This window comes from Microcaecilia unicolor, chromosome 2 (assembly GCF_901765095.1).
Source record: "Microcaecilia unicolor chromosome 2, aMicUni1.1, whole genome shotgun sequence".
NCBI lineage: Eukaryota > Metazoa > Chordata > Amphibia > Gymnophiona > Siphonopidae > Microcaecilia > Microcaecilia unicolor.
The window spans coordinates 293,852,156-293,875,785 of NC_044032.1; the positions used below are offsets into that span (position 1 = coordinate 293,852,156).

Here is a 23,630-nt window from a genome sequence, read left to right on the forward strand (position 1 = left end):
CAGCTATGTCAGCCTCCGGCAGTTACGTTGGCCATTGTTGGCCTTTGCTTCACAGTGGCAGCTTCAGCTCAGTGTATGGCTACTGCTACGGCTGCTTGGCAAGCTCGTGGCTCTATGGTGTCGGCAGAATTCGGCTCTTTCATGTCTGTTGAGCATCTTCCATTGGAGTAGCCTAATGATTAGTGCAGTGGGCTGAGAAACTGGCGAACTGGGTTCAATTCCTACTGCAGCTCCGTGATATCCTGGGCAAGTCACTCAACTAACCATCCATTGCCCTAGGTACAAAATTTAGATTGTAATCCCACTACAGACAGAGAAAGTACCTGCATAATGATATATGTAAACCATTTTGGTTATACCCACAGAAAGGCTTATTAAATCCATGATTCTTTACCCTTTACTTGTGGAGCGTGGCTCCATCACTGTCTGTACAGCGCAGTTCCCCTTTCCATGTGCTGTGTGGTGTTTGGCAGTGGAGTATGGTTCTGCCTACACCCTGTGGCCACATCACCATGTCTAACATGGTTCACTTGTGCTTCGTTGGTCCTAGTCTTAGTTCGGTTCTGTCTCAGGATGTTGTTCCCAGTTTCCTCTCTGTCGGTTGGAACAGTTCCATATTTGAATGGGGAGCAAACCCCTCCTTTTTTTTGTGTGTAGAACACAGACCTAGTCCTGACTCTGAAAATGACCACCTGGTGCCCGCGGCTTCTTTGTGGGGCAGAGTCCATTTGTGATGACTGGACGCGACTCTGTTTCTGCCAGTCGGGCGCAGCTCCATCTCTGCATGATTCTGTATCATCTCTGTATGTTTAGCAAAGTTCTGTTTCTCTGAATTTAGTGCACAGCTCTCTGCATGTAGAGAGCAGCCTCACCTCTGAGTGTAGGGCATAGCTCCATCTGGGGTAATCAGCAAGGCTCCATCTATGAATATGGATAATAGCGCTATCTCAGGGTGCGGAGCATAGCTTAATTTCTGCTGCTTCTGTATTGCTCCAGTACAGTTGGTCCCGTGTCTGCATATATGCCCAACTCCACATCTGAGTGCAAGGCACGAGGTTTTATTGTAGGACGTGGATCTCCTTTTCTCTGGTTATGCCTCATAGCAGGCCTTGACAGATTTTTCATTAAATGTAGGAGCCAGCTCAAAAATTTTGAAACCAGCATCTAAGACTTTTATTGCGTCTTCTTCCTCACCCTTCTAACATTGTCTCATAAGTACATAAGTAATGCCATACTGGGAAAAGACCAAGCATCCATCGAGCCCAGCATCCTGTCCACGACAGCGGCCAATCCAGGCCAAGGGCACCTGGCAAGCTTCCCAAACGTACAAACATTCTATACATGTTATTCCCGGAATTGTGGATTTTCCCAAGTCCATTTAGTAGCGGTTTATGGACTTGTTTGGGTAGGCTGTTTGGGCTGTTTTTTCAGTCCATTGGTGTGCCTCGTGCTGCTTTCATGTGGTTGGTCAGTGTCGCTGGTGACGTACCAGAAAGTACTGACGTCAATTCATGAGATGGAGAGCACGAATGCCACAAGGTTTAAGTGCCACGGAGTCAGCTTCAGAACGTTGGAGGTACTTTTTATTATATAGGATGTGTAGAAGGTAAGCCCATCTCTGGACAGCCTCTAGTTGTTCGCTTCATGAGAGGTTTGCTTTTGTCAAAGCCCCCTGTCAAACCTCCACCAATGTCATGGGTTCTCAACGTCATTCTCGCCCAGCTGATGAAAGCTCCTTTTGAGCCACTGAATTCCTGTCATCCAAAGTACTTGACCTGGAAGGTCGTTTTCTTGGTGGCTGTTACTTCAGCTCATAGGGTCAGTGAGCTTCATGCCTTAGTAATGGATACACCCTAAGTTCCTGCTGAAAGTGATGTCGGAGTTTCATCTGAACTAGTCGATTGTCTTGCCAGCATTCTTTCCCTGGCCTCACGCCCATCCTGGTGAAAGCAGCTTGCACACCTTGGATTTCAAGAAAGCATTGGCCTATTACATGGATCGGACATGGCCCCACAGATAATTCACCCAGCTTTTTGTTTATTTTGATCCCATCAGGATGGGGATTGCCATTGGGAAACACACAATTTCAGTTTGACTGGCAGATTGCATTTCCTTCACTTATTCCCATGCTGGGCTGGCCTTGAAGGGTCATGTCACTGCTCATAATGTCAGAGCCATGGCTGCATCAGTAGCCCACTTGAGGTCAGCCTTCACTGAAGAAAATTCCAAGGCTGCGACATGGTCTTCAGTCCACACATTCACATCTCACTACTGCCTTAAACAGGATACCCAACGTGACAGTCGGTTTGGGCAGTCAGTGTTCCAGAAACTGTGGTCTAGAATCCAACTCCAGCTTCCCAAACGTACAAACATTCTATACATGTTATTCCCGGAATTGTGGATTTTCCCAAGTCCATTTAGTAGCGGTTTATGGACTTGTTTGGGTAGGCTGTTTGGGCTGTTTTTTCAGTCCATTGGTGTGCCTCGTGCTGCTTTCATGTGGTTGGTCAGTGTCGCTGGTGACGTACCAGAAAGTACTGACGTCAATTCATGAGATGGAGAGCACGAATGCCACAAGGTTTAAGTGCCACGGACTCAGCTTCAGAACGTTGGAGGTACTTTTTATTATATAGGATGTGTAGAAGGTAAGCCCATCTCTGGACAGCCTCTAGTTGTTCGCTTCATGAGAGGTTTGCTTTTGTCAAAGCCCCCTGTCAAACCTCCACCAATGTCATGGGTTCTCAACGTCATTCTCGCCCAGCTGATGAAAGCTCCTTTTGAGCCACTGAATTCCTGTCATCCAAAGTACTTGACCTGGAAGGTCGTTTTCTTGGTGGCTGTTACTTCAGCTCATAGGGTCAGTGAGCTTCATGCCTTAGTAATGGATACACCCTAAGTTCCTGCTGAAAGTGATGTCGGAGTTTCATCTGAACTAGTCGATTGTCTTGCCAGCATTCTTTCCCTGGCCTCACGCCCATCCTGGTGAAAGCAGCTTGCACACCTTGGATTTCAAGAAAGCATTGGCCTATTACATGGATCGGACATGGCCCCACAGATAATTCACCCAGCTTTTTGTTTATTTTGATCCCATCAGGATGGGGATTGCCATTGGGAAACACACAATTTCAGTTTGACTGGCAGATTGCATTTCCTTCACTTATTCCCATGCTGGGCTGGCCTTGAAGGGTCATGTCACTGCTCATAATGTCAGAGCCATGGCTGCATCAGTAGCCCACTTGAGGTCAGCCTTCACTGAAGAAAATTCCAAGGCTGCGACATGGTCTTCAGTCCACACATTCACATCTCACTACTGCCTTAAACAGGATACCCAACGTGACAGTCGGTTTGGGCAGTCAGTGTTCCAGAAACTGTGGTCTAGAATCCAACTCCAGCTTCCCAAACGTACAAACATTCTATACATGTTATTCCCGGAATTGTGGATTTTTCCCAAGTCCATTTAGTAGCGGTTTATGGACTTGTCCGTTAGGAAACCGTCCAACCCCTTTTAAAACTCTGCTAAGCTAACCGCCTTCACCACTTTCTCCGGCAACGAATTCCAGAGTTTATTTATACGTTGGGTGAAGAAACATTTTCTCCGATTTGTTTTAAATTTACTACACTGCAGTTTCATCGCATGCCCCCTAGTCCTATTATTTTTGGAAAGCGTGAACAGACGCTTCACATCCACCTGTTCCACTTCTCTCATTATTTTATATACCTCTATCATGTCTCCCCTCAGCCGTCTCTTCTCCAAGCTGAATAGCCCTAGCCTCCTTAATCTTTCTTCATAGGGAAATCGTCCCATCCCCGCTATCATTTTAGTCGCCCTTCGCTGCACCTTTTCCAAAACTACTATATCTTTCTTGAGATGCGATGACCAGAATTGAACACAATACTCAAGGTGCGGTCGCACCATGGAGCGATACAACGGCATTATAACATCCTCACACCTGTTTTCCATACCTTTCCTAATAATACCCAACATTCTATTCGCTTTCCTAGCCGCAGCAGCACACTGAGCAGAAAGTTTGTGTATTATCGACGACGACACCCAGATCCCTTTCTTGGTCCGTAACTCCTAACGTGGAACCTTGCATGACGTAGCTATAATTCGGGTTCTTTTTTCCCTCATGCATCACCTTGCACTTGCTCACATTAAACGTCATCTGCCATTTAGCCGCCCAGTCTCCCAGTCTCGTAAGGTCTTCTTGTAATTTTTCACAATCCTGTCGCGATTTAACAACTTTGAATAACTTTGTGTCATCAGCAAATTTAATTACCTCGCTAGTTACTCCCATCTCTAAATCATTTATAAATATATTAAAAAGCAGCGGTCCTAGCACAGACCCCTGAGGAACCCCACTAACTACCCTTCTCCATAAATATATTAAAAAGCAGCGGTCCTAGCACAGACCCCTGAGGAACCCCACTAACTACCCTTCTCCATTGTGAATACTGCCCATTTAACCCCACTCTCTGTTTCCTGTCCTTCAGCCAGTTTTTAATCCACAATAGGACATTTCCTCCTATCCCATGACCCTCCAATTTCCTCTGTAGCCTTTCATGAGGTACCTTGTCAAACGCCTTTTGAAAATCCAGATACACAATATCAACCGGTTCCCCTTTGTCCACATGTTTGTTTACTCCTTCAAAGAATTGAAGTAAATTGGTCAGGCAAGATTTCCCCACACTAAAACCGTGCTGACTTGGTCTCAGTAATCCATGTCCTCGGATGTGCTCTGTAATTTTGTTTTTAATAATAGCCTCTACCTTTTCTCCGGCACTGACGTCAGACTCACTGGTCTATAATTTCCCGGATCTCCCCTGGAGCCTTTTTTAAAAATCGGCGTTACATTGGCCACCCTCCAATCTTCCGGTACCACGCTTGATTTTAAGGATAAGTTACATATCACTAGCAGTAGCTCCACAAGCTCATTTTTCAGTTCTATCAGTACTCTAGGATGAATACCATCTGGTCCAGGAGATTTGCTACTCTTCAGTTTGCTGAACTGCCCCATTACGTCCTCCAGGTTTACCGTGAAGTAAGTAAGTTTCTCCGACTCGTCCGCTTGAAATACCATTTCTGACACCGGTATCCTAATTAAGGTTTTTTTTTTTGGGGGGGGGGGGGGGGGGGGAGGAGGGTTGGAATCCCCTCTCAGATTAGCAGTAGCTCTTTTGGAAATTGACTTACCAAGGTTTTACCTTCCCCCTATTTTGTGTATGTGGGTAATGAAACGTTAGTAAATCAGTTCCTTAAGGTGTCTCTGCTAATCACTGCAGAAGTCAATAGTCTCCCTTCCCAAAGCATGTTGTCAGCTATGTGACAAGCACCCTCTGGTCTAGATAATTTATAGTTTATTAAATTTATTATACTGCTTTACATAGGTGAAGCAAAGAGGCAATTGCTTCTTTGTTTCACCTATCACCATAGGCTGGGTCCTTATCAGCTTCTCATACCACCTCTCCCAGCCTCCACCCAGTCTGTCTATCTGTTTCTTTCATAACCCTCCCTCCCATGGCCTTCACCCAGTCTAGCTGTCTCTCTCTCTTTCTTATAACCATGCCCCCACAGCCTTCATCCAGCCTCTCTCATACCCCCATCTCCAGGCTTCACCCATCTCCCCTCCAGCCATTACTCACTGTGAGATTTCTCCAACTTCCTGCACCACGCAGCTCAAGTATCTGTAGAGCCTGATTGCCATTCAGGGGAAAAGGAGGAAGGCGTCAAGGAAGGAAAAGAAAAAACAACATTGGCGGTAAAACATCCCGAGTGCTATGATGAAATTTCTAGGTAGCTTCATCCTTGGAGTTGTCCAAACTCTGTCTCTGGATGCGTAGTTCAGCTCCATGCAGCTCTTTCTCTGGAGCTGGGCGCAGCAGAACCTTGGACGAGGAGCACTGTGCCATTCATGGAGTTGGAAGCTCACCTGACTCTGAACACGCACAACAGCTTCGATGCTGTTCCATATCTGTGACTCTTGGACTGGTCTCGTCCTTGTCATCTGTGACTTTCCCACTTCGTTTGGGAATCTGTTCTATATGGGGGGTGCGCCTGTGGTGTTCTGTAGTGTACAGCTCAGCGCTTTCTGTGAGAACGTTGCTAGCTGGCGGCGTATTTCAGCTCATCCTATGTCTATAAGGTTCTGCTTTGCTCTGAGCCTAGGGCAAATGCTCACCCTGTCCTGGTCCTCAGCCCTATCATACAGCATCCTCCCCAACTTACATCAGAGTTCTCCTGTGTTCCTTTATGCCCTAATTGGCTCCATCTCTGCATGGTCAGCATGACTCCAGCATGGCATTTTTTGCTTGGTTCTATTGCTAATTCGAAATCCTGACAGTGTTGTGTGCAGATCCCTTATTCATGTCTGAGTCGAGGCTGACTCTCAGCACGGTCCCTCCATTGTTGCCTGTGGTAGTTTCCACATTTCCATTGTACCAAAATTGTTTTCTTCATACATTGGGAGTAAAATTCCATCTTCTTCTTTATATTATGATCGCTGTGGGCCTTTCTGGTACTATCAGACCACCAATGTATGTCTGGGTGCAGTCTCCCTTCCTGCTCCTGGTGTGCTCCAGTTGGGACAATACAGCCATAGCTTGCTGGAGTTGGGCACTTGTTGCTTGGGTATATGTCCTTTGGGTGCATCTCCTCTTCATTCTCTTCCATGAAGGTCCCCTATGTGGTCCTTGTGGCACACGTTTTCCAGAACTTGTCCTGTTGATGGTTTTGGCCACGTCTAAGGTATCCTTTGGGGCATCTGTTCTTTCTTCAGCTGTGTCTGGGTCCCACCCTAATTACCGACTGCTTTGCTACATTCCACAAGTCTCTGGATTTATATGCTACTGATGACAAGAAAGGAAAAATTGTCTTGCCTGATCATTTTCTTTTCTTTAGTCACAGCAGACAAATCCAGAGTCCCTACCCTTTTACACGGTTGATGCTATCAGTTCGGTCTGTTTCTCTGCTTAGGTTTCTTACTGTGGTTGCTTGTGCATAGTTCTGCTAGTTGACAGGTTTATGCCTCATTTCTGTGTGTTACTAACTGACCAGTCATCCTCTGTGGCAGGGTTCAGTTTGGTACTTTTTATTACCACCTACTGGTAGATGTTATAACACACAAGTCTCTGGATTCATCTGCTGTGACTAAAGGAAAGAAAATTATCAGGTAAGACATAATTTTTTTCCTTCTTTCTAGGCATTCATTACAGTAAGTAATGTAGGGGCATCTCATTTGCTTGACAGTTTCTCTTGTAACTTATTTTTTTTAAAATCTGTTCATGCACAGGAGCCTATGCTTGAAATGTTCCTGGCAACAGAAAGTAACAGATAACAGGGAAGTCAGAAACAGAACATCAAAAATTCAGGCATGAGGAAACCAGTGTACAGTGGGTGCTTAGAGGGCCATTGCTTGACAGAAATAGGCTGTGTGTTTAACATGCATAGGGCCCAGGAAAATTATGTATACTTTCACAAGATGGATTGGGTGGGGGAAACATCTGCATATGAGTGGGATTTGGAGGTGGGAAAGGGGCAAGTTGTACGCTTGCCAGAGAACAAATCCATCACCATTTACTGACTGCCATGCCACTGTTCCCTCTAAGCTGCGCGGTCTCTTAGCACCGAGACATGCTCCATCTGCTGCTGCTGTTGCTTTCCCAAACCAGTAGTGGCGACGGCAAACGAAAATACAAATGGCATGAGGCCACTCTGTACATACCCTTGACTTCTGGTCCCCTGCCCCTCCAATGTCACTTCTTGTTCTGGGGCAGAGCTGGCAGCCTCAGTTATGTACAGTGTGGCCCCCGCAATATATAATGTGTTTTTTGCTGCTGCTAATTTGGGGAAGTAGCAGTGGGGGTTTTGGGGAAGGAGGTACGTACTGGATGGAAGTGGGAAGGAGAGAGAGGCATATGCTGGAAGGAAGTGGAGAGGGGAGAGAGAGAGAGAGCAATGCTGGATAGAAGGAGGAGAGAGAGAGGACAAATGCTGAATGAAAGTGGGGAGGAAGGAGTGTCACATGCTGGATGGAAGTGGGGAGGAGAGGATAGAGTTAGTGAGATACGGGGAATAAGACGAAGTAAAATAGGAGAGCCAGGGTGAGTAAAAGAGGTGGCAAACTGTAGGTAGACACAGTAAACAGAGGGAAACTGAAGATTAGGTAGTAAGGAAGAACTAAATCTGGCTAGAGGCAGAAAAGAAAAGGAGGAGAGAAAATTGACAAGTGGACAGGAAATCTGGCGAGACAAGGAAAGCGAAAACCAGAGACTGGGACCAACATAACTGAAACAAATAAATGGCCAGACAACAAAGGTAGAAAAAGAAATTTATTTTTAGTTTAAGATAAAGTAGTGTGATAGCTGTGTTTAATAAATAAAAATAGAAAATGAAAATAAGGTGTTATCTTGTTATTGGATTAATTATAATATCTTTTTGACTAACTTTTAAGAGACCAAAACCTCCTTCCTCAGGTCAGGACAGAATACTATAACAGCAGTATACTGTCCTGACCTGAGGAAGGAGGTTTTGGCCTCTGAAAGCTAATTGAAAAATATGTTTAGTCCAATAAAATGATATTGTATTTTGTCCAAGGACGTGCAGGCCATATCACACGTAGATGACGTTATCCGTGTCACCTGGTGCGGAATGCTTTTAAAGCAGCTATGACTTTAAGAGCACACACTAGCATCCCCACCGCGCATTTAGTGCCTTCCTATTCACCGAGAGAATGCGGGACCAGCAGTCTCTTTTCATCCACCATGAGGAGAGAACGCGCTGTCCCGCGCTTCTCACATTGTCTGGTGCATGAGTTGATTTATTTTTTTTAGCTCTTTGTGCATTCCCTGCAGGGCTTTATCCCTGATTTTTGCCTTATTTTTCTTCTGAAATTCTACTCTCCCTTACTTTATTGTTTTTGTTAGGTTTTTACCCGCTTTTGAGTTTCCTTTTATTTTTGGTGCGCTCAGTAGGCCTTCTTAGGCTTGAGCTCCGGTTGGGAATTTGTTCCTCTATTTTTTTCTGGTGCTTGTTTCTTTTTTTCAGTCACGATTGAGCTATTTGATTTGACCATGGCTGTTTTCCCTTCCATATCCTCAAAGGTTCCCAGTGGCTTTAAGCACTGTGCCTGGTGCAGTAGGACCATCTCTGGCAAAGACAGCCATTCTTGGTGTCTTCAGTTGAGGCCTGAACATTCCTCTGCCAGCTGTATTCTTTGTATGCAGAAAAGAACCCAGCTATCCAGAAAGTCTCAGTGACAACTTTTTTTAGCCCAGTCTGAAGAGTCGATGTTGGTGCTCGCACCTGCATCTGATGCATCTGTTCCCAAGGCTGCGAGACCCAGGTCCAACGCTGGGAGTGGACTTGCATCAGATAGGTCTCCACCTACCTAAATGCCAGCCATTATGCAGGGCCCCCGGGACTGGTAAGCATCGGACCTGTCCTCCGAGGGCACGTGGGGATTTGACGTCATCCTTATCAGCACCGAAGAGTGTCTATGCTAGGCATCAGGCAACCATTGATCCCCCCTCGACGCATGGTACGCGGACACTGAGGGATCCTGTCCCCGAGATGCAGTGGGAGGACTGCTTACCCTCCATCATAGAGGTGCCGATGTGAGGGTCTGTGCAGCCAGGACCAGGCGCCCAGTCCAACCTTGACAGTTCAGCAGTTTGTCTCTGAACCGATGCTCCAGCCTTTTGCCCTTAATGAGTGCACCGGGCCATGCTCCATGAGCACTTGGCGGGGCTCATGCAACAAAGTGCATTGGCATCTGGGGTGCTTGCTCCAGCCATTCTTCTTCCTGCTGTCCCACAGGACCTCAGCCTGTGATGAGGTGACTGGTGCCATCAGCTGCCCATACTGGCACCCCCTTGATATTGATGGAGGCCGAAGTTGAGGGTGCAGCCTACGCCTTTACACCCTTCCAGGCAGGCAGATGGTTCCTCTCTCTTGAGTCAGCTCGGTATCAGCCCTCCCATGAGGAGGAGTTTGCTGAAAAGGATGAGGAGCACCATCATGAATGTCTGATGAGGATACTAGGTACTTCATGGGGGAGGAGTCCTATTCTATCACATCTAACCCCTCCCCTCCAGAGGAAAGGAGGAAGTCTCCACCTGAGAGCCTTTCCTTCCCCACTTTTGTCAGGAAAATGGTGGCTGCCATTCCAATTCAGTTGGAGATGGAGGTGAACCCAAGGCTGAAATCCGAGGTCCTGGAATACAACTCTTATCCTAGAGAAGATGACAGGCCCACTTCACAAGATCCTGCAAGATGTTCAGGTGAAGAACTGGGAGGTGTGAGTCCCTGTCCTCCCAAAAAAGATTGACACCATATATCAGATCCGGAGTTCCCATGGGTTTGATAGGCTGCAGTTGCCTCATCATTCCCTGGTGGTGGAATCCACATTCAAGAGCCAGGAGTTCTAGAGACTTTGCTTCAGCTCCCCCAGGCAGAGAAGCTCGAACGCTGGACTCTTTTGGGCAGAAGATATATCAAGCCTCTGCTCATTTCCTCTACACGAGCCTTTGCGTGAAGAACTTGGTGCACAGTGTATCTAATTTGGTACCTTGCAGAGACTCTCCCTACGGAGTAGGCTGAATCCACAAGCTAGCCAGGCAGCAGAAGGAGTATTGTACGTTTTTGTCCAGGTGCGCTTATACTTTTGATGTGGCATCCAGGCTCTCTACCCAGAGTATATTGATGCGCATACTCTCATGGCTGAGTCTCTGACTTGGACCCTAAAGTCCAGCAGAGATTGGCAGATGTCATGTGCCAGGGGGATAATCTTTTTGGAGAGAAGGTGGAGGTCGCTTAATTCATCAAGAAATACACGGACACCATTGATACTCTGTCCCACTGGATGCCTTCTACACCCTCTTCCTCCTCATCCAGAAGTTTTTGGGCAAGTTGAAGAGAGGTCCCTACTACTCACGGAGGCATAGGTACTCTCCTTGCCAGCCTCAGCAGGCTCAGACCCAGCACGCTCATTCTTGTCAATAGCATCTCCCAGGGCCCAGCCAGCTCCCCAGACAAAATGGGACGAGTTTTTGACTGGCTCCAGCAGAGTGTAACTGCTGTCAGAGTAACTGTCCCGGATGACCTACTGATGGGAGGGAGATTGAGTTTGCTCATGTCAACTCAGTCCTTTGCGTGTGAATAAAAAGGAGCACTGTGCTACTCACTCTACCCCGCATAAATTGTATTTCCTTAGTGTTCAGCAGTACAATTGTGTATCCTGTACAATTGGGTTGTATGCCCTTCCAACCAGCAAATGGAAGTAGGGAAACTGACTTTTTCCCCCATTGACTTTACTGGTATAAGGGCTGGTGCTCTGTGGAATACTTTAGTATTTTCTCTACTTCTGGTAGATGGTAGGCTATATGGGCTGGTTTACCTGGTCCCTGGTCTAGCTCCTAGCCTTGCAGACTAAGGCAACCCTTCTTGGTAGAACCTATTGGCCTTGTTCCCAGGTTTCTGGTTCACAGACTGGACCAGGTAGAGTGTGGAGCTGAGCTCGCCAGCCCTTAGTAATAACTTGGTGAGCTGATCAACTCTAACCTCACAGGGCCCTTGCTGTAGGGGGAATAAGGCCTCCCTTGCAGCTCCAGGCAGCCATAGGGAAATCTTTTATCTGGGTGGGCTGCCTGATCTAGCTTTATTCACCTGGGGAATAATGGTAGTTATAAAAAAAAGAAAAGAAAACCCTAGGCGGTGAGGGGGGGGGGGGGCAAAAGCTGGGAATTGCAGTCAGCTCTGGGCAAGCAGTATAGGCTATTTACACCGTTCACTTGACCGGGCAAGCTAGTAAGCTGGCGCACTACCTGTGGGAACCAGCAGCTGAGCACAGCTTTTTGGGAGGACCTAAAGAAGCTCAGCCTCTTTGGCTTGCTCTCTCCAGCTTCCCAAGTTGTATCACAAGGCGTTCCAGTGAGCCTCCTTGATCAGGTCCAATCCTAGAGGAGGCGGCTTGTTTCAAGCTGATATGAGCCTGGGCCTTCTCCAGGCCTCAGTAAGCCCATCAAGCCACGGTCCTCCTGTGGCCGTAAGAGGTCAGGGGATTCTCCGAGGACAAGCAGGCATAATATTCTCCCATGTAAGTGATGTCATCCACGGAGCCCGGTGTGGACACTGCTAAGTGCACATCACTTTAAATCTTTGAGGCAGTGCCCCCACTACGCAAGTGCATGTCTTCCTGCTTGACACTTGATTGCCGGACCAGCAGTTTATCGTTTTGTGCAGAGCAGAGAGGTTGACTTTTTGATCTCTCCTCAGTGCGTCAAACTTTTGCCTTTTTAGTGCCTTCCTTTTTTCAGGATATTTTTTCATCATATTTTCATTATTAGTTTACTCAATTTATTCACTTGTTTTCCAATTATTTTCATTTTTCAATGTTCAGACTTGTGGGGCCTCTGAGCCCTTCTCTTACCCTGGAATAATTGACCGTTTTCAGATATGCGACTACTTGAGCTTCCCGGGCTAAAGAGCCTTTTGACCTAGCATTGACCGTTTTTCCCTCTGTCGGCGAGTGGTGCTAAGAAGGATACTCAATGCAATAGGACTGTTTACAGATCCGCATAATTAGTGTGTTCAGTGCTTAGGTCTAGAGCACCAACACATACAGTGTAACCTCTGCCTGCACATGCAAGTGAGGACCCTTAAAACCCACAGAGTCCAGCAATTTAGATTGTGAGCCCTCCCAGGACAGAGAAATACCCACTGTACCTGAATTTAACTCACTCTGAGCTGTTACTGAAAAAGGTCTGAGCAAAATCTAAATAAAGAAAATAAAGAAACATTTTCAGTTCTGCATTGACATTGACATCCGCATCAAACATGGCAGGGGATTCGGTACTTTACGCTGAACTTACATATGCATTGTCATGAACATCGGGTGCACTGATGCAGCATAGAGAAAGTCCAAAATTGGACTTGGTACCACCTACGCATAAGGACTGTACATTCTCGTCATTGGTGCTGGTCATATCAGTGGACCTGCAGCGTAAAAAATCTAATAAGCATCACCCTCTAGGCACTCTGCCCATACCTCCCCTGCATCGACATCCTAAGTGCATGGGAAGCGTCCATGCCACAGTGACTGCTTTCCTCCCCAGTCCATCTCATCGAGAGCCTTCAAGATCGCCTATGCCTGCAGAGGCTATATCTCAGACTACATCCACACCACTTTCTCAGCCACAGACACCTCCTGTTCTTGAGGAAATCCAGGCTATGCTCAACAAGGAACTTTCAGGGCTACTTCATTCGCAGTCTTTACAGGCATTCACAGTCTGTATCAGCCCAGTCCGTTGATGCATCAGAGACACAGTCACGGGAGACGTCCTGCATGTCAACCATCTGGTGCAGCACGAACCTGACCGACGCATGCGTCAACATCACTAGATGAACTTTTTACAATGAGACTCATCTTCGACACACCTCGATACAGAGCCGACATTCTTGTCATCACTCTCTTCTTCATACTTCCCATAAACAGTGTTTTGAAGAGTCTGACTCAAGACCTCTCCTGGGAGATTAATCAGGACCCTCAAACTCAGCTGAGGAGTTCTATGGCATTTCACCTGATCCCTCTCTGCCACCTGAGAGATGCAGATCTCCTCAAGAGAGTATCTCTTTTCCTGGGTTTGTTCGAGAGATGTCTCAAGCCATACCTTTTAAATTAGAAACAAAGGAAGAACCTCGTTTAGAACTCTTTGAGGTTCTAGATTGATTCTTCTCCTAGAGAAGGAATCACTGCTCCACTTCATTCAATAATGAAGAATACTCTATTCAAAAATTGGGAGACTCCACTGACAATTCAGGTGGCCCCAAAGAAAATTGATAATACACAAATATCTCACAAATATTCACTAGTGGTGGAATCTGTTTTAAAATGCACTTGTAGAGCTCATGCTTCCGCTTCTCTAGGAAGAGAAGTTTGAATGTTAGACTCTTTTGGCAGAAAAAACGTTCAGTCTTTAGTGCTAAACAGTTGAGAATATTGGATTATCAGCTTTATTCTATAATTTATTTAAAATATCTAATACAAAGTACTCTGTTTTGCAGAATTCCTTCCACCCAAAAAAGTGGAGGAATTCCAGAAACTTCACAGAAAACTTCTCGACTGTCATAAATATCTGGCCAGACAAACTTTTGATGCCTTTTATCTCCATATATGTCTGCCTTATCAGTGGTAATGCCTCATGTTTCCTGGCTCAGGGTCTCCGACCTTGAATCTGCTGTCCAGGAGCATCTAGCAGATGTTCCCTGTTGTAGAGAAAATTTATTTGGAGAACATTTAATTGAGGAAGTCAAGCAAGTGGCTGACCTAATTAAGAAAAAAAAAAACCATACAGATGCTATTAGACTCTGTCCAGGCCACAAATTTCTCCTTCTTTTTCTTTAAGATTTGCAGGAGGGTATCAGTGCTCCAATTACTACATGTCTAAACATCGATATACTTCTACTCCTTCTCCACCTCAAAGGACTATGCCCTAGTGCTCACGTCCAAGACAGCAGTGGGATCAAAAAACCCACAAACCATCTCGGTCTAAACAACCTAACTTTTGACTCCTTCCTAGAGAGCATTGCCACCGTACAGTTGTGCGTGCCAAGCGACCTGCCTGTTGGAGGGAGGCTCACTCTTCCCAGAGAGCATTGCCACCGTACAGTTGTCTGTGCCAAGCGACCTGCCTGTTGGAGGGAGGCTCACTCTTCCATCAGAAGTGGGTTCTCATAATGTTTGACTGTACACACCATTCAGCACGGCTATGCTCTATGTTGGCAAAGAAGACCTCCTGATCATCCACCAAGAGAGTCTCATTTCAGTTCCCTCCAAATTAAACTACTTCAAGAGGAGCTCTTGGCCCTCCTCTGGCAGAATGCAAAAGAAACAGTTCTTCTGCCGGACAAGGGGAGAGGCTTTTATTCTAGATATTTTCTCATACCAAAAAAGACAGGGGTGGGGGGGGTGGGGGAGGAGGAGTGTGTCCAATTCTCGATCTACAAGACATAAAAACAAACTTCTACTCAAAAGAATTTTGCATGGTATCCCTGGGGTCAATACTTCCCACGGTACAACTCAATGATCTCTGAGGCATGCATGCACACACATACCTATTCTCCCTGCACACAGAAAATTTCTCTGTTTTCGCTGTGGAACTCTACACTATCAATACAAAGTCTTACCATTTGGCTTGTCCTTGGCTGCTTGAGTCATCACAAAGTGTCTTATACTAGTAGCTGCAACACTTTGCAAATGGGGTATTCACATCTTCCCCTGCCTGGATGACTGGATAATCAAGGCAGTCTGCAGAAAATTGGCAAGTGCCTCCATTTATAAGAACAAGAATAGCCATACTGGGTCAGTATCCTGCTTCCAACAGTGGCCAATCCAGGTCACAAGTACTTGGCAGAAACCCAGTTTGTAGCAGCATTCCATTCTACTAATCCTCGGGCAAGCAGTGGCTTCCCCCAAGTCTTATCTGAATAACAGACTATAGATTTTTCCTCCAGGAACTTGTCTAAACCTTTTTTAAACTTGGATATCACTAACCGTTCTTACCACATCTCTGGCAGCAAGTTTCAGTGCTTAACTATTCTTTGAGTGAAAAAATATTTCCTCCTATTTGTTTTAGTATTTCCATGTAATTTCATTGAGTGTCCCCTGGTCTTTGTACTTTTTGAAAAAGTGAAAAATCGATTCACTTTTACCTGTTCTACACCACTCAGGATTTGATAGACCTCAATCATATCCACCCTCAGCCATCTCTTTTCCAAGCTGAAGAGCCCTAACCTCTTCAGTCTTTCCTTGTATGAGAGGCATTCCATCCCCATTGCTTTTCTATGAACCTTGTCTACTTCTGCTATATCTTTGTTGGGATACGGCAACCAGAATTCAATGCAGTACTCAAGATGAATTCACACAATGGAGTGATCCAAAGGCATTATAATATTCTTGGTCTTATTTTGCATCCCTTTCCTAATAATTCCTAGCATCCTGTCTGCTTTTTTGTGTGCTGCCGCACACTGGCAGAAGATTTCAGGGTATTGTCTACAGTGACACCTAGATCTTTCTTGAAAGTTGACTGCTAAGGTGGATCTTAGCATCAAGTAACTATGATTTAGATTATTCTTCCCAACGTGCATCACTTTGCGTTTGCCCACAGTAAATTTCATCTGCCATTTGGATGCCCAGTCTTCAAGTTTCCTAAGGTCTTCCTCAAAATTTTCACAATCCACATGTGATTTGATAACTTTGAATAGTTTTGTCATCTTAAAATTTAATCACTTCACTCATCTTGATTTCCAGATTATTTATAAATGTTAAATAGCACTGGTCCCAGTACAGATCCCTGTGGCACCCCACTGGTTACCCTCCTCCATTGAGAATAATGGCCATTTAATCCTACTCTCTGTTTTCTGTCCAATAACCAATTCCTAATCCACAGAAGGACATTGCCTCCTATCCCGTGACTTTTTAACTTTCTCAGGAGTCTCTCATGAGGAAGTTTGTCAAAAGCTTTCTGAAAATCTAGATACACTACATCAACCAGTAGATTTCTTACATCTTGTTTCGTAAAGACCAAAACAAATAATTCATTCAATCTCTCCGCTATGTCCTTGTCCTCCCTAAACGCCACTTTTGCTCCTTCATGATCTAACGGTCCCACGGATTCCCTCATAGGCTTTCTGCTTCTGATGTACTTGAAAAAGGTGTACTATGAGTTTTCTCTGCTGCAAGTTTTTCTTCTTATTCTCTTTTAGCCTTCTTTATCAATGCTTTTTTGACAGTGCTTATGTTGCTTTTTATTTTCTTCATTATGAATGGTCAATTACCCCCTATTTTTAGCCATTTCAGGCCTTGGAATTCATAGGGGTTCTCATTGATACAAGTTAGGGCAGGACCTTCTTTCCTCAATAAAGAGCAAACATACTACATTTCGCCACTCAGATGTTCAACTCCACCCAAGTATCTGCTGGATAGATACTCTTTTGGTTCTAGTAGCCTCATTCACTTCACCTTTTAACCACACTGGCTGTCATTTGCTCTTCTTTCCACCTTTGTAAATATATGGAATACATCTGGTCTGGGCTTCCACAATGGTATTTTTAAACAAAGTCCATGCCTGATTTAAAGTCCTAACTTTTGCGGCCAATCCTTTTAGCTTCTTTTTAACTATTTTCCTCATTTTGTTGTTGTCTCCCTTTCAAAAATTAAATGCTGCTACAGTAGATTTCCTTAGTGACTTCACTCCAGATATCAGCTCAAATTTGATCATGTTATGATCTGTTTCCCAGCGGATCCAACACTGTTACCTCTTGTACCATGGCCTGCATTGTACTAAGGACTAGATTTAAAATAGCTCCCCCATCTTGTCCAGTTGTTCCAAGAAGCAGTCGTTGAGGTAAGAATTTTACCTTCCTAGCGTTTTGGAGAAAAAAGACCTCAGATGACAAGAAGTCATGCATGCTCCTACATAATCATAGGTCAGGAAAAAACTACACTTAATAGAAAAAATTCTTTTCAGCATTGTAATAGGTTTATGTTCAAGTTACTGCCAAAGGCTTATAATAATGTCCCCAGTGACCAGTCTATAACAGCGGTAGCAGTCAAACACAGAACTCACAATACTCATCTCTTTTTTTTTTTTTTTTTTTTTTTGCACATCTTTTTGTACACTGTTCAGTTTTTAAAGACTATAAAAAGTTTGTTTACTTCCTCTTTCGACTGATAAGAATCCTGGTGGTTTGTGTGTTGGGTCTGTGAGTGTTTTCTGGGAACTGTGGGACCACTAGGAGTGTGGCCTCAGTAAACTAGAAATTACTGGGGATAATTTGAGATTGGGAGACTCGCCCAGAGGCGGTAGCTGCATAGTTATATTTTTGTTTACTTTTGACATTCAAACTACATAATTACTATTATCAGGATCACTTTATCACTAAGATGCTTGTGATGCTTGCAATCATGTATTATCAGATTGGCACTGTGGGTTGCTATTGGCAAGTGACTATACAGCTTTGTAATTGGTTCAAATGGGTTGCTATTGGGAAGAAATAACTCCAAAATAAGTACATAAGTATTGCCACACAGGGACAGACCAAAGGTCCATCAAGCCCAGCATCCTGTTTTCAACAGTGGCCAATCCAGGACACACATACCTGGCAAGATCCCAACAAAGCTCAATACATTTTATGCTGCTTATCCCAGAAATAAGCAGTGGATTGTCCCTAAGTCAATTTATTAATGGGCTATGGACTTTTCCTTTGGGAAGCTTTCCAGAACCTTTTTAAACCCTGCTAAACTAACCGCTTTTACTGCATTCTCTGGTAACAAATTACACATTGAGTGAAGAAACATTTTCTCTGATTCGTATTAAATTTACTACTTTGTAGCTTCATCACATGCCCCCTAGTCCTAGTATTTTTGGAAAGAGTAAACAAACGATTCACGTCTACCTGTTCCACTCCACTCATTATTTTATAGACCTCTATCATATCTCCCCTCAGCCGTCTCTTCTCCAAGCTGAAGAGCCCTAGACGCTTCAGCCTTTCCCATAGAGAAGTTATCCCATCCCCTTTATCATTTTCATCGCCCTTCTCTGTATTTTTTCCACTATATCTTTTTTGAGATGCGGCGACCAGAATTAAACATAATATTTGAGGTGCGGTCGCACGATAGACTGATACAAGGCATTATAATGTCCTCACTTTTGTTTTCCATTTATATGTAAAATTCAGTCTGCTTAAGCTTTTTTTTTTTTCCCCTGCCCTCACCTTTCTTACTTTTGGTTCTCCAAGCAAGTGGCTGAGAAAATAAAGGCTAAAGAGTTTGGCATTCATGAAATACAGAAAAACTCAAGAAGAGGAACACAAAGAGGAATACTGGATGAAACTGAAAGAAGCCAAGAGAGATACACGTCTGGTAAAAGCAGAAAAACAAATGTCTAGAAATGTAAGGAGGGGTGACAAAAATTTTTTTGTGTATATTATTGAAAGGAGGAAGGCTATAAAATGGAATTGTGAGATTGAAAGATGCTGTGAACCGCTATGTGGAAAATATTTGTGAGTGACTTTGCCGAAGGGTTAGAAGGTAAAGTTTGCCTTTTTGCGGATGATACCAATACTTGTAAAAGAGTGGACACTCCAGAGGGAGTGAAAAACATGAAAAAGAATCTGCAGACACTAGAAGAATGGTCTAATGTTTCACAATTAAAATTCAATGCAAAGAAGTGCAAAGTGATGCACTTAGGGAGTGGAATCCATGGGAGACTTGTGTGTTAGGCGATGAGAGTCTGATATGCACAGACAGGGAGAGGGATATTGGGGTGATAGTATCTGAGGATCTGAAAGCAACGAAAGTGTGACGAGGCGGTGGCCGTAGCCAGAAGGATGCTAAGCTTTATAGAGAGAGTTGTAACCAGCAGAAGAAAGGAGGTGTTGATACCTCTTTACAAGTTGTTGGTGAGGCCCCACCTGGAGTATTGTGTTCAGTTTGGGAGGCCGTACCTTGCTAAGGATGTAAAAAGACTTGAAGCGGTGCAACAAAAAGCTACAAAAATGGTATGAGATTTGCATTACAAGATGTATGAGGAGAGACTTACTGACCTGAACATGTATACCATGGAGGAAAGGAGAAACAGGGTAATATGATACAGACATTCAAATATTTGAAAGGTATTAGTCCGCAAATAAACCTTTTTCCGGAGACAGGAAGGTGGTAGAACTAGAGGACATGAATTTAGGTTGAAGGGAGCAGACTCAGGAAAAATGTCAGGAAATATTTTTTCATGGAGAGGGTGGTGGATACTTGGAATGCCCTCCTGCGGGAAGTGGTGGAGATGAAAATGGTAACGGAATTCAAAAATGCGTGGGATAAACACGAAGGAATGGCTCCACAGAAGCTTAGCAGAGATTGGGTGGCAATGTCGGTAATTGGGAAGCAAAGTTAGTGCAGGGCAGACTTCTAAGGTCTGTGTCCTGAAAATGGCAAGGACAAATCAAGGTTAGGTGTACATGTAAAGCAGCACATACAATGAGTTTATCTTGTTGGACAGACTGGGTGGACCGTTTAGGTGTTTATCTGCCATCATCTACTACGCTGCTATGCTTACTAATATTGGTAAAACTTGTACTGTTTCAAAGGTAAATATGGGTGGATGCATTTTTACCATAAAATCTGTTCTCATAATACTTGTTGAATGATTTTGGAGTTGTAGTATGTTTGCTCTGCCTTTTCTTAATGAGCTATTTTGCATAAATACTGCACATGAGCCCAGTTCTTTTGGTGCCAACATGAGGATGCTGGTTTGTAGTGGTGCGCTATTTACTTTTACGTTTCATATTGGAAAGCTTCAGTAAGTCACACTATTCAAACTTTCCAGATTTGTAATCTTCAGGCAATGTTTTATGGGGTTTTGGACATATGCATTTGTAATGTATGTTGAGAAGTTATAGGCACATATTTAGCAGCGTGTAGTGGTAGATTTGTTTAGCGTTTGTGCAATGCACTTTCCCTTTGGCACAGTGGAATATTTAAGCTGTATTATCTCAGGTATTCTTCATGTTTTGAGCTGATTTTTATGGTAATTTGCTGCAATTATTTTAAGGCTATTTGCCGCACTGAGCAGTGGTTTTATACCTTCAGTTTTGGAATATTTTACAGGAGTTCAATTCATTCGTGAGATAAGTAACTTTATCTGAATATTAGGTTGTCACTTCTGCACTTCCTTATTCATTGGATTGTCGCTGAATCTTTTCTTAAATGCATGAGATATATTCACATATTTCACAGAGTATGTAAATTTGAAGTCAGAGCTTGTTGCCTGACTTGTTCCTATCATATCATTGTTTAACTACACGACACTACGTCATTAAGGATTTGTTTCTTTTATGTTCCTTTTAATTCCGTATGTGCATAGGTTTATTATTTTTCATGCATGTGTATTCATTTTGTATCTAACATGTACTATGATCAGTTTGGGTTTGTTCATTCATGTTTATATCTTTTTTAAATCAGACTCCTGATACAGGCGTATCCATGTTGAAACAGCTCTTAATAAAGGACTTTTGATTGTCTCATACTCCTTGGCATTTTGTTTTTTTTTCTTCGTTCCTGTTTCTGTACTTTGACCCTCTCTTTCTGCCCTGTTATTGCAGATTCATGACAAAATTATCTGTATGAATCAAACAAATATCTGTGTTGGTATTATACTGCTTACTCTTTGAATTTTGATATGGCTGGTTATGATGCCCTTAAAAATTCTAATTTAAATGTTATGCTTTGTGTTTGTGTGACTTCATATATGTTTGGGGTTGGTTTTTTTCTATTTTGGAAAGTTTATCATTACATAAGAGATTGTAGACTGCATATTTCTTACTTGATCTCATCTTTTTCTAATCCCTCTAGAATGGCCACTCTTGGGTTTTTTTTTCTTTAGAGGATACTCCATTTACCATTGTCCTCTTGCCTATCATGCAACCGTTTTTATGACCCACTGCCAAGTACAAGACTCCTTTAGGCTGCTCAGCATATTTATAAGCTGTCTGTGTGGGACAGAAGTAAATTGTACAATGGCTGCAAAGCTGGTATTACATTCATAATGGTGCCTTGTAACTTTTCCACTATATTGATACAACTGCAGTGACTGCCACTATCTTCAATATGAGTGTTGCCATACCAGGACAAAATTTCTGTACTTTAAAGAAAATAAGTACTGTATTTTGGAAGCTGTATCTTTTAGACCCCATAGTTTTTGTGTTTCAGGCATTGTTTTGCTCTTTGTGATTTCTGTCCCATTCATTTTATCCGTTTCTTTTTTTTTTTTTTTTTTTTGCAGGATTTATATGTATTTAAACATGAGCTAGCCCTACTTAGAATATCCACCTTTATGGGCATAATAATGTTTGGTGGAATGTGTGGCCTCTTTTACACTCAACTGACCGGCTTATTAACTGTAAGTATTTTAAATCTTTAGAATCACTTTAGTGATTTTCCTACTGACTTTACCTTTGAAGAGGTGTACTGTCCTGAGCCATCCTTTGCTTTTATGCTTCCATTTACTCTGATGGTACAACTCAGATAGATGAGCCAGGGCTCATAATGCTAGAGCAGCTGTCACCTTGGAAGGTACCTGTGACGAAACAGTAGGTTTTTAAGCTGTGAACTGTATTAATTTTTCCATAAAGTGTACTTCTAATTGGTCAGTAGATGGCATTTATTTTGTGTTTTAAAGCTGTTGCAGAAAAGACTTTTTCCTTTTCAGATTAAGCTTGGTGAAAGGCAATCTGCAGTACCATTGGCCAGATACTTTCAAAGTTGGTGCCCTGGGCTCTGATTAGCCCTGGAATTGAAATCTAGCCAGGAGGTACTAGACTTTCCCCAGTCTCAACTTGGGAGTACAGAGGAGAAACGTCTCTGTCCTGAGACCCTGTTCAAGACTTGTGAGCCTTTAATTTCCTAAAGCTCCCCAAGTGCTACCCAGGTAGTAACAAGTGAGTTTTAATATTGATCCTTACTCAGTTACCTGTTGTTTTTCCACCTGTTTTATACGGTTCGCTGTTCTAATTCTGTGATAATAAACCTGTTAGTTTATTAGCTCTGATGTCCTGTATTGACTAAGAATCCTTGTGGTTTGTGCGTTGGGTCTGTGGGTGTTTCCAGGAACTGTGGGACCCCTGAGAGTGTGGCCCCAGTAACCTAGAAATCACCAGGGAATAACTTGATAGTGAGAGACTCGCCCAGAGGCAAGTGGGACCCAGTCAGTGGATTGGAAGGTGCTAGAGGTAGAGCACATGTCCAGATGCAGTTGGGCCTGAGCAATGCTGAGGGCACACCCTCTAAGTAGTTGCAGGGTTAGCCCCAGGTGGGTGCTAGGCGTTTGTCTGATCATTTATATTTTCTAATCAGGTTGGTCCTGGTTTCTTTTTACTATTTTATCGTGTTGGATTTCTGTTTCTTCCCTTCCTCTCCTACATTTCTCTGACATTCTTTCTGTTTCATATTTTTTTCTTCCATTTCTCTCCTATACTCATCTGCCTATAGCTAGATTTCATTCCTCCTGTTCCCTGCCTCTAGTTTTCAGTTTCCCTCTTTTCACCTTTTACATAATTACCAAGTTTCTATTTCCTACTCTTACTTCCCTAGTCCTCCTTTTCCCCATCTTTCACTCACTTTCTCCAGGGACAAGCAGGTTGGCAAGTCTTCACAACACAGGTGGTCATCGATGGAGCCTGTATGGGAACGCTTCTCCTGGTTAAAAAAAAAATACTAGAAGCTTTTGAGTTACTATAATGTTTATGCATGCCACTTCCCACCTACTGCTGTCATACATACTTTTTGCCTTTAAATTCTTTGTTCTGTAAGTTTCTTGTCTGTAATGCAATACTTTTTCCCCACTAGTGCTTTAGACAGGTTTACAGCCAATTTTAATTTTCCTTATTTTTTGTGCTTAGCCCGTTTTAACTTCCATTAACGACCTTGGGCTCCTTATAAGGATGTTTTTGCCAAAATCAAATTGTTTTAATTTCACTTTGACTGTTTTTCTGGATGATATGCCCCGGAAAAAAAGCTGGACATGGCAAACAAAACTGAAGAACAGTAACCCTTGCAGTCATGCAAATGAGTCAAACACAGCGA

The 23,630-nt window shown here is 43.7% G+C and overlaps 1 protein-coding gene across 3 annotated transcripts in view; it reads left to right on the top strand.

Annotated features, from left to right (window-relative positions):
- The window catches only part of ZDHHC21 (zinc finger DHHC-type containing 21), an 81,277-nt gene that overhangs the window by 36,893 nt on the left and 20,754 nt on the right, over nucleotides 1–23,630 (top strand). For all 3 annotated transcript variants that reach the window (XM_030192437.1, XM_030192439.1, XM_030192440.1), the window contains exon 6: nucleotides 21,832–21,948. In XM_030192437.1, the coding sequence (XP_030048297.1) occupies nucleotides 21,832–21,948 (117 nt within the window). The remainder of the gene's footprint in view (nucleotides 1–21,831; nucleotides 21,949–23,630) is intronic.